Source organism: Oryctolagus cuniculus, chromosome 5 (genome assembly GCF_051225735.1).
Source record: "Oryctolagus cuniculus isolate XC-2025 breed Fujian yellow rabbit chromosome 5, ASM5122573v1, whole genome shotgun sequence".
Classification (NCBI taxonomy): Eukaryota; Metazoa; Chordata; class Mammalia; order Lagomorpha; family Leporidae; genus Oryctolagus; species Oryctolagus cuniculus.
In genome coordinates this window covers 94,770,218-94,789,434 of record NC_142871.1, presented here as the reverse complement: position 1 = coordinate 94,789,434, position 19,217 = coordinate 94,770,218, and the positions used below count along the sequence as shown (strand labels likewise).

The 19,217-nt window shown below is 38.6% G+C and overlaps 1 protein-coding gene across 1 annotated transcript in view; it reads left to right on the top strand.

Annotated features, from left to right (window-relative positions):
- Positions 1–411: 411 nt before the first annotated feature.
- Positions 412–19,217, top strand: part of MEI4 (meiotic double-stranded break formation protein 4) — a 254,801-nt gene continuing 235,995 nt past the window's right edge. Inside the window, exon 1 of the mRNA XM_051854544.3 lies at positions 412–799. Within this exon, the coding sequence (XP_051710504.1) occupies positions 787–799 (13 nt within the window). The 5' untranslated portion in view covers positions 412–786. The remainder of the gene's footprint in view (positions 800–19,217) is intronic.

Here is a 19,217-nt window from a genome sequence, read left to right as displayed (position 1 = left end):
AGAAAAAAGATTAACAATATATATTTTTAAAATACATCATGCAAGGTAGAAAAATTAGAAATACTGATTTCTTTAAAAAACAATTCACTTTTAGAAAATCCAAACTTTGATAATCCCTGTGTTCAGCGGTTCTGAAAGTCCCCACGTCCGGCTCCCTCAATTAGAATCAACGCTAACTCTCCTCAAGAATTTTTTAAATTGTTTTTAAATTTTTTCACCATTTTCTTCAAGGCCTCAATTTCACTTTCGGGCCAGCCCAGCAGAAAGCGAGCACTGTTTTGGAAGGAGACCCGCTTTCCCCTTTTTCCTCCCAGTGCGGAAGTTAAATCTGCCCCAGCCCGCTGAGTCCACGCGGGGCCTTCTGGGGCTTGTGGTCTTGAGGCTACTTCCGTCCCCGCTTCTCCCAGGGCCGCCGGTAGTGGGCGCTGGCCCAAGTCCCATTCTGCAGTTCTAGTGCCCACCTGCAGGGCAGCGCGCCGACTCTTAACTTCCGCCGTGGGGAATGGGCGCCTGCCTTGGCACTTCCATGCCGCGTGAGGGCGCCTCTCCTTGGCTGGTGGTTGGGACGGTCACTCGCACAGCTGTCCAGAGCGCCTCATCTCGCCTGCCCTCTCTCCAGGCTGGCGGCCACACTCCTGGCCCTGGTGGACCCACGTCTCTTTCTGGTGTTCCGGATTGGCACCAGAACCCACCCTTCGCCGTTCACCGTGTGAGCCCGCCCACTGTTGGAGGTTCATAGTTACCTGATTAACCAGATTGCATCTGCCCTGCCTCGGCCGCGAGTGTATGGATTTCTCTGGTATGTTCCAGGCCTCTGAACATGTGCATTGATTTGACCACTTAAATAATACTCAGGGCTTCCTGGAGAAGCAGAGGCTTGTGATTTGAAGCCTGTGGTGGTGCTAGCAAATCTGCTCGTTGAACGATGTTTTTTTGAGCGTCCACAATATTGGAGACCCTGTGTAAAGGTGGACATAGTCTCCTGTCGTACGGATCGCACAGGCGAAACATTCAGGGGTTAGAATGGGTCCCATAAAGGGGTATGGGATACAGGAGGCGGCCCTTTAAGATGCTGTAAGTAGCGGGTGTTTGGAAAATAGGGGCAGGAGAGGGGAGTACACTGCAGATGGCTGGGTTAGTCAGAGCGAGGCGGGGTTGGAGAATAGTGTTTGAGTGTGCTGGGAGTGTCTGAAGTGGCAGAAAATATGCCTGGAGAAGCTGCTGGGGCTGAAATAAGGAAGGCTTGGGCTGGCTGCATAGTCTGGCATTGCAGAGAGCCATTCTGAATCTGAATTCCATCAGGAACCATAGATAATAAAGGAATGTATAGTGCAATATTCATAAAATGCACCTCGTTTAGAAAAAACTGAGTGACATGGACTCTACCTGAATAAGGTGTATTTTTTAGTAGCACTACGATTATCAGATTAATTACACTCACTGATCACTTTCCTGGGCCTGTTTCAGTCGGCTTTTCTTTTTGAAACAGATTTGCAGTATCTTGTGTGGCTGATATGAGACTCAGGCATTTGGCACAGATTTCCAAATTGCTATACGCCATTCTGCTTATTTTTATTTGAGAAAAGTTACTGCTTCGGATAGGTTTTAGATGACATGGTATAAAAAACATGAATAGTTTGGATGACTTTCATGTGGATGATTTTCCCGGGCAGGGCGATGGACCACAAATGACTTAATACAGCTATAAAATTTGAGAATGGAGCTCAGGAGCATTCATTGATATCTCTGAGCTTTTAAAATTTTTTTAAATGAATAACAGCTGTTGTATTACATGAATGACAATGTTTGGGAGGCCTTGTTAAAACTTAGAAAATCTTACCTCGTATTGTGCTTTCGTGTATGTAAGCTTGTAAGAAATCCAATGGATATTGTGGTGAAGATCAGAAAATATTTGAGCTCTTGAATAGGATGTGTATAATGGAGCCATCAGACCAGGTCACTTTGAAGCTTTATTGAGGTAAACATACATTGTAGATTATTGAGTGCGGGGAACTGAGAGATCAGTTAGAAGGCGGCTGATGCTGTCATAAATATGAGATATTAATAACTTGAAGAAAAAGTAGACACGTTTTTACTTATAGAGGAATAATCAGGGAAATAGTGCTGCTGAGACAACAGGAACAGATACTACACAGAAGTGGAAAGGGGATTGGCATCATTTGCAACCCTGGATAAGAATGGATTGGTCAGGTGGGAGTGATTGGAGAGTTTTTTTTTTTTTTTTTCTTTTTAAATCTGGAAGAAACGGAGCATTATTTTATATTGAAATTGGAAGTTAAGATACAGGAAGAGGTTAAAGAGCAGATGGTTGATGAAGATCTAAGAGTTGGTATGCCACCAGTGCATATTAGAATATTGCTTATGATGCATGTGGACAAGAATATCCAATTGTTATTTTTCATGAGCATATCACAGAATAACTGTAACTTTCTAATGCATCAGTAGAGTTACTTAAATTTAGTTTGCTTATCAGTCTATTCATTAATTAGGTCAGTCAGTTCATATTTTTTCAGTGCTCATCATGTGTTAGTCACAGGGATATCTATGCTGAACAGACAGGTAATGGGCTCGATGGAACTCGCCACTGAGTCAAACTAGTAATATAAGGAATTATTCACTGCAGCTGTGATAACTGATACAAAAGAAGAGAGTAGGATCTCCTGTATTGGAAGGAACTGACATGGCTTCAGGGTATTGGTATCTTTTTGTTTTTTAAGAGTTATTTATTTTATTTGAAAGTCGGAGTTACACAGAGAGAGAAGGAAAGGCAGAGAGAAAGGGGTCTTCCATCAGCTGGTTCACTCTCCAATTGACTGCAACGCCGGAGCTGTGCTGATCCGAAGCCAGGAGCTTCCTCTAGGTCTCCCATATGGGTGCAGGGGCCCAAGGACTTGGGCCATCTTCCACTGCTTTCCCAGACCATAGCAGAGAGCTGGATCGGAAGTGGAGCAGCTGGGTTTCGAACCGGTGCCCATATTGGATGCTGGCACTGCAGGAGGCGGCTTTACCCACTACACCACAGTGTTGGCCCCAGGGTATTGGTATCTTAAAAAGACCACCCTTCAGGGCTGGTGCTACAAAGTAGGTTAAAGCCCTGGCCTGCAGAGCCAGCATCCTATATGGGCGCTGTTTCGCATCCTGAGTGTTCTGCCTCCAATCCAGTTCCCTGCTAATGTGCCTGGGAAGGTAATGGAGAATGGCCCAAGTCCTGGCAACCATGTAGGAGACCAGGAGGAGGCTCCTGGCTCCTGGCTTCAGATCAGATCAGCCCAGCTCCAGTCATTGCAGCCTTTGGGAAGTGAACCAGCAGGTGGAAGACCTCTCTCTCTGCCTCTGTAACTGCTTCAAATAAATAAAATGAATCTTTTCTAAAAATTTAAAAAAAGTTAAAAAGATCACCCTTCATAGTAAGTCAGCCATCCCTTCCCTATGCAGCTGTCTCTTACACTGCTATCATTTACTCCTGGTTTTTCTGTTCACTTCTCAGCTCAGTCTCCCGTTTTGGGCACTTGAAATATGTTTTTCCAGCATGTTGATGGAGAGGGAAATTTTTCAGGAACCAAGGCTTTTCAAGGATTTTCTCAAGAACTGTATTGCTGTGTTAAGGTGACTAAATGTGAACTAAGTGACCAATTAATTTTATTCATGCCACATTGATTCCCATTAGAGGAAAAAGGGGGTTTTGGGAATGGTAAATTGATGGTCAGCCACAACTACCACAGATTTAGCCTCTTAACTCCTTTGGAGGAACCACAGGCAACACACAGCCTGTCACTTCTTATTAGGAGTTTTGATAACCACCAATGAAAGCTAATCCTTTCTTTTCTTTCATTTAAATTTTAATGCTCTCTAGGTCAAGTGATTGGGGAATAAGCATCTACTCCTGTATGTGCAGGGTAGCAAAGGTGCTGTTGCTGCTAGGATTTTGCATTTATATAGCACTTGAGTGCCTGCTAAGTGCTTTCTTTACAATCAATTTTATTGTTCGGTTTAAAAGATAGCCTAAAATCACCTCTGGAAGTTTGTTTGGCGTGATTTAGAGAAGAAGATCATTTCTTCTTCTAAGTGGGCCTTATATGGCATGGACGTACTCTTATCAATCAAAAGATTAAATATAGTATAATGTTATCATTATCTGGAGAGAATAAGCTGTTAGAAGATATTAGACACCTGATCCTTTTAACTACTTTAACAATGAAAGAAAATAAAGCATAATAAAAACTTATGAAGGTATAAATACAATCCAGAAAAAGCCAACTGCCCTCATGATTATTTGTAAGTAGGGATGCTTTATGAACAAGAGCATGTGTCTTTTAGCATGGAGTCCTTAAAGCATTAAGTCTTATTTAGAGCAAGGGTCGACGTTTTCTGTACAGTGCCAGAGAGTAAATATTTCAGGCTTTGCAGACAATACTGTAGTGTTTCAGTTGCAATTACTTCGCTCTGAAGTTACAATGCAAAGGAAGTGATACAGAAAGAAATGGACATGGCTGTTTCAGTAGAGCATGGTTTGTAGAAAAAGGCCATCCAGATCTAGCCTGTGGGCCATACTTTGCCAAGCTGTGATTTTCAACACCTCTGAGAGTCCTTTCTGCACACAGGGAGTGTTAGAGTGAGATGACTGGTAGTCAGCTCAGAGTTCTGTAAGGAGGAGATCGAATTGTCTTGTTGGCTGGTGACTCCCTGAATCTAGCTCAGCTCCTGCCAGCGAGGAGATAATTGCACAGTACTGCTTACTGCACCTGATGAATATGAGAAGGAAGAAGGTCTTCTCGTCCCTTAATTGCAAGTGTGAAGGGGGGATATGATCCTACTCTGCTCTTTACTCCCCACCTTTGCTTTTAAAACATCACCCATGATGGGAATAATTGTCTTTGATGATCATTTAATTTTTTTTCCTTCTATTGTTTCATTTATATATCTTTAAAGGTTTTTTTTTTCTATCACAAGGAGATACAATAGTTTACAGATTGCATATCTTTAGAGGATAAAGTCTGCTATCCTATTTTCTTCTGCTTATTTTTCAAATTATCAAAAGTGCGTACTTTTATTACTTTAGAGGACAGTGTAAAAGTGTTCTACTGAACTTTTTTTGTAGACTGACTCAGGTTTAAAGTCTTTTTTTTTATTTATTCTGGACATTTACTCTGTGCTTATGTCCATTATTATGTCCCTTGTAGTTTAAAAATAAAATATACGGAAATGCAATAATGTTTGATTGATAATCCAATTGACTTTAAGGAAATATTCTAAAGCAAATTCTTAAGAGTACCATTTATTTAAGCCAATTTTTATATTGAAAGTCCAATTTATTTTTTAACAGGCCTATAAAATACCTGTCAGCTTCTTTAATTCTTCTTTCTGATTTATTCAGTGAGCTCATTCCTCATTCATTTGTGATTAGATTTCTTTTACCAGGCAGAACTTGAGAAAATAAGTCCTCTTGTATTTAATGTGTGCTTTAGTTTAATCTGGATGAATTGAAGACTAAAAGCAACCCATTAGAAAGGAATTTTGATTGTTGGTGAGAAAGATGTGACTTTCTTAATCTTTAATATCATTGTTAGAAAATGTATTTCAGAGGCTGCTATTGATTGCGCCTTTTGCTACATCTGCCTTCTGTTTTCATGAATAGCTGTCCCTTGGATGATTAAAAAGAGAACAAAACAAAACATGTTTATGATTCTTTTAAGATTTTCCAAAATGAGTTTTACAGTAGTAGATCATTTATGATCTATTTCTTTTTATCTCTAAGGAAAATGGTAGGGAAAGCTAGTTTTTTTTTTTTTTTCTCTTCTGAGCTGTTTGTATTTTATCTAAAGTTCTATTATTCATGAATTAGTTTTGCTTTGTTTATTATTTTCCTGCCTCCCCCAGTGGATCAAAAGTGCATGAAGGAAGGGGCATGCTTACCTCCAGTGCCTGGCACAACCAATAAGTGGTGCTGAATGTTTGCTGACAGAATATAGGATTCTTCAATTTGAGTCCTGGCGTAGCTCTATAGTCTAGCTTTCTGCTAATGAGCACACTTGGAGGCAGCAAGTTTTGGCTGAAGTACGTGAGTTCCTGCTGCCCATGTGGAAGACATGGATTGAGTTGCTGGCCCCTAGTTTTTGACCTAGTCCAGCCCTGGCCCTTGCAGGCATTTGAGGTGTAAATCAGGATGGATGAGTTCTGTCTGTCTCTCTTGCCTTTCAAATAAATAAAATGAGTAAAAATTAAATGCTGCATAAGAGCAAGTAACTATAGTATGTTTGCAGATAGTAAATGAAACAAGCATTTTAATTCAGAGATCCTGTCAGTATAGCTTGTACTATATTGTTGGTGTAAGTATCTTTAGTATTAAATATTAGAAAAATTCTCAGTATCTTAGCTTTTCTAAAAAGATGGCTACTGCTTAAAATCCTTGAGAAGGGTACTGAATCAAACCATATGGTCAGTTGCTAACTTTTTAAATTTTCACATGCCTGGCTCATTTCCATTATGTGCAAGAGGGAGAGCTAACCTGGTGAGACAGGGAGCCAGAGAGTAAGTCAGGAGTCCAGCTTGCTCTTTTATAATAACCCTCTTATGAAAAACTAATGAGGATCCTATAAAAACTGCATCAATTCCTCCCAAGGGCAGTGCCCTTAATGATACAGTTATTTCCACTACGCCCCACCTGTAAAGGTTTCACATCATTTCTGCACTGTCAGATGGAGGGCAAAGTCTGCAACACATGAACCCTTGAAAGACAAACCACATACAAATCACAGCAGGCAGCATCTGCTGTCCTCTGGTGAGGCCCTCATGGTGGACAGATCACAGTGGCAGGAATGTGTGTGACAATAGCAGGCAGTGTGTAAGGAAAAGAGATTTAGGGTAGGTGCAAGGCTTTTACCAACCTGCTCTTCCAGGAACTAGACCAACGACTAGAGACCTGCTGCAGTCCTGTACCATAGCATTAAACCCTTTCTGAGATGGGCTCTTCCAAGATCTAATTGCCTTCTACTTTAAGAGGCTCTACCATCTCACTCTTGCTTCACTGAAGACCAAAGTTATTGCATATAAACCTTTGTGGGGGGAATCCATTTTCCAATGCTTATTGTCATCATTCATGTGTAATGGAGTACAGGTGCGTGCCTCTGATGAGCTAACTTCCTGTCAATGGGAGAGAGACCCCCAAATATGTATTGATACTACCTTGTGGTAAGATGGTACCAGAGTGCTGTGAAAATGCAGATATGGGAGCAGTTAATGGAGCTCAAAGTGAAGGGTAAATCTTGAGATCTTTAGAAAAAAGGTAGCTGACCTAGACCTTGAAGGGTGAGTAGAAAGTTTTGATGGGGCTGGAGTGGTGGCTGAGTGGGTTAAACTGACACCTGCGACACTGGCATCCCATATGAGTGCCGGTTCAAGACCTGGTTGCTCCGCTTCTGATATACCTCCCTGCTAATGCACCTGGGAAAGTAGCAGAAGATGGCTTAAGTGGTTGGGCCTCTGCATCCACTGAGGAGACCTTGAAAAAGCTCCTGACTCCTGGCTTTGGCCTGGCCCAGTCCTGGCCATTGGGGCCATTTGAGGAGTGAATCAGCAGATGGAGGCTCGCTCTCTCTCTCTCTTTCCCCCCTTCTCTCCTTCCCTCCCCCCCATTTCTCTCTGTAACTCTACCCTTCAAATAAATAAAAAACATATTTGTTTTAAAAACAAGAGAAATGGGGGCAGGGTGTATCAATCAGAGTGGACATTATGGACAAAGACTCACAACCATGAGAGCCTCTGGTTGGTTACAGAAGCATTGAGACTCCTTTTAGTTTTGTGTTCCGTGGGTGACAGAGAGAAGTGAAGTTGGGAGCGTGGCAGTATTTTTGGTCTTCAACAGAATCAGGTGTATTAGTACAGATTTAGCTTACAAGAAATTTTGGAAAAAAATGATTATAGGTGTTTCTCCATTAGTCTGAACTGTTAGTGAGTTCTGACTATTCAACAACTTAGTATCATCTTGGGTAGAATTAAGACAAATATTCAAAGGTAGTAACTGGTTATGTTTGTGACAGAATTGGAAGTTTAGCAGCAAATGACATTGGAGAGCGATTTTGACAAATGAGACACTCGTCAGAGTAGGCTGCAAGTATGAAAAGGAGCCTTAATACTACTATGTGCGAATGTTATGAGAATTGACCTTGAGGATTCTCTCAAAGGAGAGAATGAGTGTTTTCCTGAGATCCTTGCATGAGAATTGGGGAAAGCAGACTTTGTGCTCTTTTTTTTTTTTTTTTTTTTGTCAGAGATGGTCCTGGGGTTAATAAGCAGAAGGTGTGGCAGGTCTGAAAGGATTTTCTAAGAGTTGATCATTATATAATCAGATTTTCAGTATTGTTCATATCCATGGAGCTGGATTGGATCCCTGATTCTTTGAATGACAGATTGGATCATCCCTTCTGATACAAATTCTTGAGAATCCATATAATATATTCAATATGGATTTGCTGCTAAATAATTTTTATACTTGAAATGTATTAAAATAGATTATGTGTCTCAAATGTGCTAATTTACTGTGTTCACATGGCAAGCAACATAGAATGAGTGAAAGTATATTTTTTTAAAAGTTTTATTTATTTATTTGAAAGGCAGAGTTACAGAGAGGCAGAGGCAGAGAGAGGTTTTTCATTCAATGGTTCACTCCTCAAATGGCTGCAATAGCCAAAACTGAGCTGATCTGAAGCTAAGAGCCAGGAGCTTCCTCTGGGTCTCCCATGTGGGTACAGGGGCCAAGGACTTTGGCCATCTTCTACTGCTTTCCCAGGCACATTAGCAGGGAGATGAATCAGAAGTGGAGCAGCCAAGTCTCAAATCGGCACCCATATGGGATGCCAGCGCTACAGGCAGCAGCTTTAACAGCTACACCACAGTGCCGGCCCTGTGAAAGTATATCTTTGTGTCAACCTATGTGACTTTGTCCATGTTACTACTTGACCATCTATTTGCTTATTGATAAAGCATATAAAAATTATTTCACAGGGTTTGTGGGAATATCAGTATGTTGTGGATATAAATCCCTACATACACTATTGTGTCACACAAATACTATTTTTGAAAGTAATTGCTTTCCTTTCTGTAATCTACCACACTGTGACTTTCCAAAGCATTGGACACTCTGCTGCAAATAAAACACAATGATACCTTCCATAGTACCCTAAAGTGCAGACTTCCTTCAGGTCCATTCCTAGATGTTTTCTCTGTGAATAATAAATGTCAGTTGATCCAGAATGATAAGAATAATGACAAATTAATCTTAAATTGTTAACTCACATCTACCATCTAGAAGGATTTCCAGACTTCAGTATATAGAAACACCTTTTTCTATATTTATTTCTCCTTCATTTTCTGTTAATATGTACACAAACACGCACACACATATACACATACAGTGCTTGTCCCTGATAAAAAATAGGTGGAATCATTTTACATGCTTTAAAATGTACATTTTACTGCTTTAAATGTAGCCATGGGCTTTCAGTTTAGCTCCTTTATTTTAAAATAGAAAGCATCATATGGGTATGTCTGTATGTATGCATACACATTTTTTTAATTTATATAAGATGAACAAATTTATTTTTTAACTTTTATTTAATAAATATAAATTTTGAAAGTACAACTTTTGGATTATAGTGGCTTTCCCCCCCATAACCTCCCTCCCACCCACAACCATCCTATCTCCTACTTCCTCTCCCATCCCATTCTTCATCAACATTCATTTTTAATTATCTTTATATACAGAAGATAAACTTAGTATATACTAAGTAAAGATTTCAACAGACTGCACCCACACAGATACACAAAGTATAGAGTACTGCTTGAGCAGTGGTTTTATCATTAATTCACATAGTACAACACATTAAGGACAGAGATCCTACATGGGGAGTAAGTGCACAGTGACTCCTGTTGTTGACTTAACAATGGACACTCTTTTATTTATGACATCCGTAATCACCCGAGGCTCTTGCCATGAGCTGCCAAGGCTATGGAAGCCTCTTGAGTTCACCAACTCCGATTTTATTTAGACCAGGCCATAGTCAAAGTGGAAGTTCTCTTCTCCCTTCAGAGAAAGGTACCCCTTCTTTGATCGCCCATTGTTTCCACTGGGATCTCATTTACAGAGATCTTTCATTTAGGTAATTTTTTTTTTTTTTTTGCCAGAATGTCTTGGCTTTCCATGCCTGAAATACTCTCCTGGGCTTTTTAGCCAGATCTGAATGCCTTAAGGGCTGATTTTGAGGCCAGAGTGCTGTTTAGGACATCTGCCATTCCATGAGTCTGCTGTGTATCCCACTTCTCGTGTTGGATTGTTCTGTCCTTTTTAATTCTATCAGTTAGTATTAGCAGACACTAGTATTATTTATGTGATCCCTTTGGCACTTTATCCTGTCACTGTGATCAATTATGAACTTAAACTGAAAGGTGAACAAATTTCATCATGTATTTCATAAATACAGATTTTGGAGCATAGTGATACTTCCCACTCTACCCTCCCTCCTGCACCTGCTCCCACCCCCCCTTCCCTTCTTATTCTTTCTTTTAATTTGACATACTTTCAGTTTATTTTATAATCATAAGCTTAACCTGCCACTAAGTAAAAAATTCAACAAATAGTAAGAAGAAAAAAACACTGTTCCTCAATAGTTGATACAAATGCTGTAAACAATAATTAAATCTCAAAATGTCAATTTTGATCATATAAATTGCATTTTTTATTTATCTTCATCTATTTACAAAACCTTTTCTAGAATATTAGATAAAGAAACAAGCACATAAAAAGAAAATCCTTTTTTATGTATCAATATGTCATACTTTCCCCTTTTTCTTACACATTACTTTTTTTTTAAGATTTATGGATTTATTGAAAGCCAGAATTGCAGAGAGAGAGATCTTTCATCTGCTGGTTCACTCCCCAAATGGCTACAATACATTTATACTTCAGTACTTGCACACTCATACAGAAATATACTTATCAAATGCACAGGTGCAAGACTGGTAGGTATTCGTTCTCATGCTAAAAGACCCTGAATTTCAAATAATTTTTCATTAAAAAATGTTGACTTTCTTTTCATAAGTTTTAAAGCAGTATCTTAAATGTTTAAAAGATGAAGTCTTCTGTGTTTTCTCTTACAACAGAGACATAAAATTAAATGATCAGGCAAAGAACTGACTGTTTAAAATGTTTGTTACTACTATTAATGTTAACATCGTCATCCTGTCATTGACTTAGCTTTGGACATTGAATTCTTGCTGCTGAGTAAAAGTAAAAACAGAGAAAAAACAAATTTGCACATGTTATTCACACACATATGTACTTTATACAGTGTTCCTAAATATATGTATCTGTTTCATAATAGTCTTGCAAGCTCTTAATATGTGCCAAGCAGTGTCTTGTGTCTTTTATATGGATTATCTCATTTTAATCCTCACAACAATCCTAAGAGATCATTTCTGCCTAAAATATGCCTCATATTTTAGATAAGCAGACTGAGGCTTCTAGAGGGTAAGTAAACAAAGTTTATGAGAATGGATCCTGGGTATTAATCCAGCTTCCTGACTTCACAGCTGGAACTGCCACAGAATTCTGCCTGTCTGCTTGTGTAATCATAGCCTCGGAATTGGAAAAGATATTGGTCAATCTATGTAGCCTTCACATAACGGCTCAAATCTGTTCTCATCTCAGATAGATGGCCATTCCGCCTCTGCTTGAGTAACTCCCCTAATTGGAATTTCATAACTTTCTAGGACAACTCATTCCATTGTTAGACAGCTTCTATAATTAGGTGTCTTATTCATCTATTTATTGGAAATTTGTCTCCGTGTAATTTGCACATATTGGTTCCACTTCTGCTTTCCTGAGCAGCTCTCTTTGCTCTTCTACCTGGTAGCCTTTCAGATGTTGTATTCCTCGGAATCTCTTCTTTTTTGGCAGTCCTGTGTGGATTGCAGACCCCTCACCATTACCATCACCTTTTCTAACAGACTAGTTTTTTGGTTGTTTCTGATAATCTACAATATATAGAATTGAACACAGCAGCGAAGCAGTTAGTGTCAGAGAAAAACCTCTAGCACAAACTATAACACCTAATGTAAAATCTCAGCACCACTGCTTGCCTTATGACAGGCAAGTTGCAAAATAGCTAAATCTCAGACCTTCATCTAAAACAGGATCCTGGGGCTGGCATTGCAGATACAGCTGCTGCCTGCAGTGCCGGCATCCCATATGGGTGCTGGTTCAAGTCACGGCTGCTCCTCTTCCAATCCAGCTCTGTGATATGGCCTGGGAAAGCAATAGAAGATGGTCCAAGTCCTTGGGCCCCTGCACCCACGTGGGAGACCCAGAAGAAGCTCCTGGATCCTGGCTTCGGACTGGCGCAGCTCCAGCTGTGGCAGCCATCTGCGGAGTGACCAGTGGATGGAAGACCTCTCTCTCTTTGCCTTTCCTTCTCTCTCTGTGTAACTCTGACTTTCAAGTAAATAAATAAATATTTAAAAAACCAGGATCCTAACAGCTACCCTAATATGCAGCTTTATTGTGGAGTCACATAAGATGGTGCTTGGAGAAGTGTTCACATTACAAACCTACCTCAGCTTTCAGCTTCTCCTTGACTCACTTTTTTATGATTTTCCACATCAGCATAGTTTTCCACTTGTGTCTCTTTTCAACATCTTTACTTATAAATCACTTGCTAATTGAAGTATTTCTTGACTTTATTTAAAATTGTAAACAATGATTTATCTTCTTACCAGAATTTATTTTCTAAATATTTTTTATCCATGTGAAATACACATATTTTGCTTGTTTATTTTGTGATTATTCCCTCTAAAATTATAACAACAGTATCATTCATGTATGTATTGGTCCATTAATTTCCTTGTGTCCCAAAGGTATTTTCTGACAAAATATTTATCTGAGCTGGACTCCCTAGAGAGAAATATTGTTATTCTGAAATTCCAAGATGTTACTTAAATTGAAAGAAAAAATGTAGCTTATCACTGGTTTCATTTTCAAGGAATGCAAGGTCACAATTGAGTGGGTAAATGTGCACAAATTTAAAGTTTAAAGTAACAAGTCATTGAATTTCCTGTTTATGATCTCATTTTAGCCATTAATTATCTTGATTTCTTTCAGATTTTTTTAAGATTTTTAATTAGTTTTTACTAGATTCAATATAGTTCATAGATGAAATTCTAAGAATATAATTATATTCCCTTCCTGCCTCACCTTCTTTCCCTCTCCCTCCTACCTTTATTCCTCTAACTTTTTTTTCTTTTTTAGTTTTTGAGATAAAATATTTAAAATTTACATTACAGTAAGAAGACTTAATATTTCAGCACGTAAGATGTTTAATAAGTACAAAGCAAAAAGACCCTGGTTTAGTGGGAATATATATAAACAATAATTGAATAGAATAGTGACCATTTTGGCAATATACAGCAAATTTTAAAGTAATCAAAGATCATTAAAACTATACTAGTATAACATTCTTAACCATTGGCTTGACAGTGTTATAAAACAAAGTTGTACAAAACTATATTAGCAGCAATAGTGATACACAGTCATTTCTATTTTTTTGGTTTTTTGATTTCTTTTTCTTTTTAATTTTTGCTTTGTCATATAAGGGAGAATATGTAGTATTTGTGTGTCTGGTTTATTTCACTCAACATAACATCCTCCAGTTGCATCCATTTTGAATTAAATGGTAGAATATCATTCTTTTTATAGCTATATAATATTCCATTGTGTGTATATGTATATTGAGATATATATATATATATATATATATATATATATATATAGGGCCGGCGCCACAGCTCACTAGGCTAATCCTCCGCCTTGCGGTGCCAGCACACAGGGTTCTAGTCCCGATCGGGGCGCCGGATTCTGTCCCGGTTGCCCCTCTTCCAGGCCAGCTCTCTGCTGTGGCCAGGGAGTGCAGTGGAGGATGGCCCAAGTGCTTGGGCCCTGCGCCCCATGGGAGACCAGGATAAGTACCTGGCTCCTGCCATCGGATCAGCGCGGTGTGCCGGCCGCAGTGGGCTGGCCGCGGCGGCCATTGGAGGGTGAACCAACGGCAAAGGAAGACCTTTCTCTCTGTCTCTCTCTTTCACTGTCCACTGTTCCTGTCAAAAAAAAAAAAAGATATATATATATATATATATCACCTTTTCTTTACATCATCTTGATTTCTGATTGACAATGTATCTTACAGCTACAAAATGTTTGCTGAAAGCAGTCAAAACCCTGACAAGTTGGTTGCTTTCATGTTGATATAACCTTTGGAGTGGGTAAATGAAGGGGAATGAACAGGACAAGGGAAGCAGAATTCAGGATGTTTAGCATCTACAAATAGGAGATTAGGTAAGGCCCAACGTGGTAGTAAGAACTTATTTTGCCTCCCAGCCTGAGCAGTCTAGAAAACAGGCTTTCTGCTAGTATGATAGTTCCCAAGGAAATCTTATGCACCTACTTAAAGGGGGTTGTGGGACTAAGAATAATGGTGGTATAGGGAGTTCTGAGTTTCCAGACAGATTTCTGTCTTGTGGTTTAATGATGGGAATGTTGAGCTAGCATGCTGCCTTGTCTTAATGGAAGAAAACAACTGAGGTCAGCAGATCATCTGATTGTCACAAGTGATCTATTGGCAGGCTGCAGAGAGAAGAATTTCCTCACAGCAAAAATGCATCTTGGGATATAGAAAAGAAAAATAAAAAGATATACTTTCCTTACCCTAGTGAGTTGACTCTAGACCTATGAATTATTAACACATGCCTTTTTTTGGTTGAATGTTTGCATGTCTACCCAGATCAAATAATGCTATCAGCAGTTAGTGCTGTGCCAAACTGTTCTGAATTTAAATCTGCAGAATCATGTTTGGTCAGATTGCCTGAAAAATCCCAAAGCTGCTTATTTAAACTTATTTTTAATTTGATGTAATATGTATTTTAATCACATGGTTGCTTTCTCTAGAATGCTATAAATCTATCATAACAAAATTCCAAAGCCTTGCAAAAATATTTGGTGTGGTAGAATAGTGACCAATTAATGAATTCTTCATTTACATTCTGTTTCAAATGGGTAGGGAGTAGAAATATGGATTTTAAAAAATCTGTATTTGTGCTGGATGTATGAAATATCATTATGATTTTACAAAATATATTTGAATTGAACTAAGTTATTTTACCAGGGATATCAGGGATACAGGGTTGGTTAAAACTATACTTAGCAACAATCATGATATTAGTTTTTGTTAAATAAATAATTACCATTGCTAGAATAGTGAACATTTGAGTACAGAATTGACTAATCATTTTCAGTTATGCAAGAGTTGCATTTTAGATTCAAGTATACTGATTTGCTGTCAAGGAATATATCAGTCAATGTAATGATTGAACTAATAAAGGGACAGAGAGTTCAGAATGAGGAATTATGTGGTCAAAGGAAATTCTGAAACTCATTTCTCCTACCTCCTCCCCAAATATGTAGTACTATAGTAGAATAGCTATATCAGTAGAATTACTAGTAATGATAATAAGTAACAATGTGTTTAAATATTTATCTATTTGAAAGGCAGAATTACAGAGAGAGAGGGAGAGAGAGAGAGAGAAATATCTTCCATCTGCTGTTTCACTCCCCAAATGACCATAATGACTGTAGCTAGGCCAGACCGAAGCTGAAGCCAGAAGCTTCTTTGGGGTCTCCCACATGGGTGCAGGGGCCCGACCATTTGGATCATTTGCTGCTTTCCCAGGTGCTTTAGCAGGGAGCTGGATCAGAAATGGAGCATCTGGGAATCAAACCAATCAAACCTGCATCCTAAATGGATGCAGGTACTGCAGGTGGAGGCTTACCTTGCTATGCCACAGCTCTAGCCCTGATAAGTAATAATTCTTAAATCCTTACCACTTTCCAGATACTGTTATGTACTTTTAGCCATGATGTTCTTTAGTCTTTATAACTATCCTATGAGGTTGTTTATAATACGTTTTTAGTGTCTTGCATGAAGTAAGACACAGAGATTGCTCTGTCACTCAGCTGGCAAAGCCACAGCAGGGTTCACCCTGCAAGGTACTCTGTTCTAAATTCTGGGGCTTAGATCCCTGCTACCCAATTCAATTGAGAACACACCTGTTTATTCAGAAGATCACGACAGTTTAGTTGGAGGAATAAAGGAGAAGAGGGCATGACCCTCAAGGAACTTAGTCCTGCTAGAAAGAAAAGACAAAAGAGAAAGGTGATTGATAGAATCAGTGGTTCAGGTGGTGAGTACTCTAGCTAGAGCTTAGAGAAAGGAAATCACTTTGGATGGAGACATAAGGCTTCATGGGAGAGATGAACTTTGTTTTATGCCTTAAGTACTGAGTGTTTTGCTATAAAATGTTGTTTGAATTCTGATACGAATTTTATGAATGGTACCCTGGCTGGGTGACTTGTTTATGTTTAAAAAGATTCTTTTTTGGGCACTTTCTAAAAAAATATTTCAAATATGTGTATACATTTGATGTTGTAAGTTACTTGGCCTCTTTAACTCTTCACATGGCCTCAGTATGTTATTTTTGAAAAGTCCAGATCTGAGCCCTGTGTGTGTGTGTGTGTGTGTTTGTGTGTGTATGAGAAAGAGAGGTGGGGGGATAGTGGTACTTATTATTATATAGGAATAATATATTTAGCTATGAGAATATTTAGGTGAATTCCTTTTGGTGAAAGGATTGACACACTAGAGTAACACTAACTTTTGCCTAAGCCAATACACAAAGAAAGATGCTCTTTTTTTAATTTAATTTTTTATTTATAAAATTGGAACAAATTTCATGTATCTCATACAGTTTTAACAACATAATGACACTTCATACCTCATCCTCCCTCCCTCCCACCCTTTTCTGCTACTTCCTTTATTATTTTTCCTTTAATTTTTGCAGTAATATACATTTATTCTTTGAGAACAAGTTTTATTATTAATTGAAGAAGCACTTAAGGAAACAAACAATGGAGTTGGGCACTTAAGCTTATTATCAAAAACTTATGAGACATAAGAATATCTTCTACTTAATACACTAAAATAAAATAAATCTTTAAGAATATGTTTTACTATTAACTCTCATAATACAGCTCTTTGAGGACAGAGGTCCTTCATGGCAAGTTAGTGCACAGTGACTCCTGTTGTTAATTTAACAATTAACATTCTTATTATGCATGATCAGTGATCACCCGAGTCCCTTGACATGTGATGCCTAGGTTATGTAAGCCTTTTGAATCCACAAACTCCATCAGTATCAGTATTCAGACAAGGTCATAAGCATAGTGGAAATTTCCTCCTCCCTTCAGAGAAAAGTACAGACTTCTTTGATGACCACTTCTTTCCAGTGGGGTCTCACCCACAAAGGTCCTTCATGTAGGACACTTTTTCCACAGTGTCTTGGGTTTCCATGCCTGAAATGCTCTTGTAGAATTTTCATCCAGTTAAGCGTGCCTTAAGGGCTGATTCTGAAGTCACAGTGATATTTTTAGCGATTGTCTTCCTGTGAGTCTGCTGTATGGAGTGCTTCCCATGTTGGAGCATTCACTCCTTTTTAATTCTATCTATTATTATTATTACCAACACTTAATCCAATTTGTATGATCGCTTTAACACTTAATCCTGTTTATATGATCACATTAACACTTGATACTATCCCTATGATCACTTTAACACTTAAAATACTTTTTTCACTACCCCACTTATGGGGATTTGGGGTCCCATGGAAGGATTTTAAACTGTAGCCTTAGAAGTAACTCTATAGGAATATTTGCAGAAATATACAACTTTACAGTTACAAGCTTCATACATTTCATAATTACAACTCTAGGAACATGGTGATTCTTCCCAGCATGCCCACCCTCCCACCCACACTCCCAGCCCCCTCTTATTCCTACTCTTATTTTTTTACTAAAATCTATTTTAAATTAAATTTATACACATATAATTAACTCTATGTTAAGTAAAGAGTTCAACAAATAGTATGGAAAAAAGAACTGTTCCTCAATAGTCAACATAGGGGCTGTTGAAAGTCATTGCTTCTCAAAGTGTCAATTTAATTTCTACAGATTGCCTGTTAGGTGCTTTATTAGTTATTAAAAGTCAGGGAGAACATATGGTATTTGTCCCTTTGGGACTGGCTTATTTCATTAAGTATGTTTTCCAGTTTCATCCATTTTGTTGCAAATGACTGGATTTTGTTGTGTTTTTTTTATCGCTGTATAATATTCCATTTTGTACTTATCCTGTAATTTCATTATCCAGCCTTCAGTTGCCAGGCATTTGGGTTGATTTCATGACTTAGCTATTGTGAATTAAGCTACAATAAATATGGGAGTACAGATAATTCGTTCATATGTTGATTTCATTTCCCTTGAGTAAATTCCCAGGTGTAATATGGTTGGGTCATATTGTAGGTCTATATACAGATTTAAGAGGAATCTCATACTGTCTTCCATAGCGGCTTTGATGGTTTACATTCCCACCAACAGTGAATTAGGGTACCTTTTTCCCCACATCCTTGACAGCATTTGTTGTTTGTTGATTTCAGTATGAAAGTCCTTCTAATGGGGTGGGGTGGGGGGCATGAAACCTCATTGTTGTTTTGATTTGCATTTCCCTGAGGGCTAGTGATCCTTAGCATTTTTTCATGTGTCTGTTGGCCAATTGGATTTCCTCTTTTGAAAAATTTCTGTTTAAGACCTTTGCCCATTTCTTAACTAAATTATTTGTTTTGTTGTTGTGGAGTTTCTTGATCTCACTGTGTATTCTGGTTATTAATCTTTTATCCATTGCATAGTTTGCAGGTAATTTCTCCCATTCTTTCAATTTCTTCTTCACTTTCCTGGCTGTTTCTTTTGCAGTACAGAAGCTTCTCAATTTGACATAATCCCATTTGTGAATTTTGATTTTGATTGCTTCTGTCTCTGGTGTTTTCCCAAAAAGTCTTTGCCTGTCTATATCTTGCAGGGTTTCTCCAATGTTCTCTAATATTTTGATGGTATCAGGTTGTAGGTTTAGGTCTTTAATCCATGTTGAATGGATTTTTGTGTAAGGTGTAAGGTAGGGGTCCTGCTTCATACTTCTAAATGTGGAAATCCAGTTTTCCCAGCACCATTTGCTGAAGAGACTGTCCTTGCTCCTGGGATTGGTTTTAGCTCC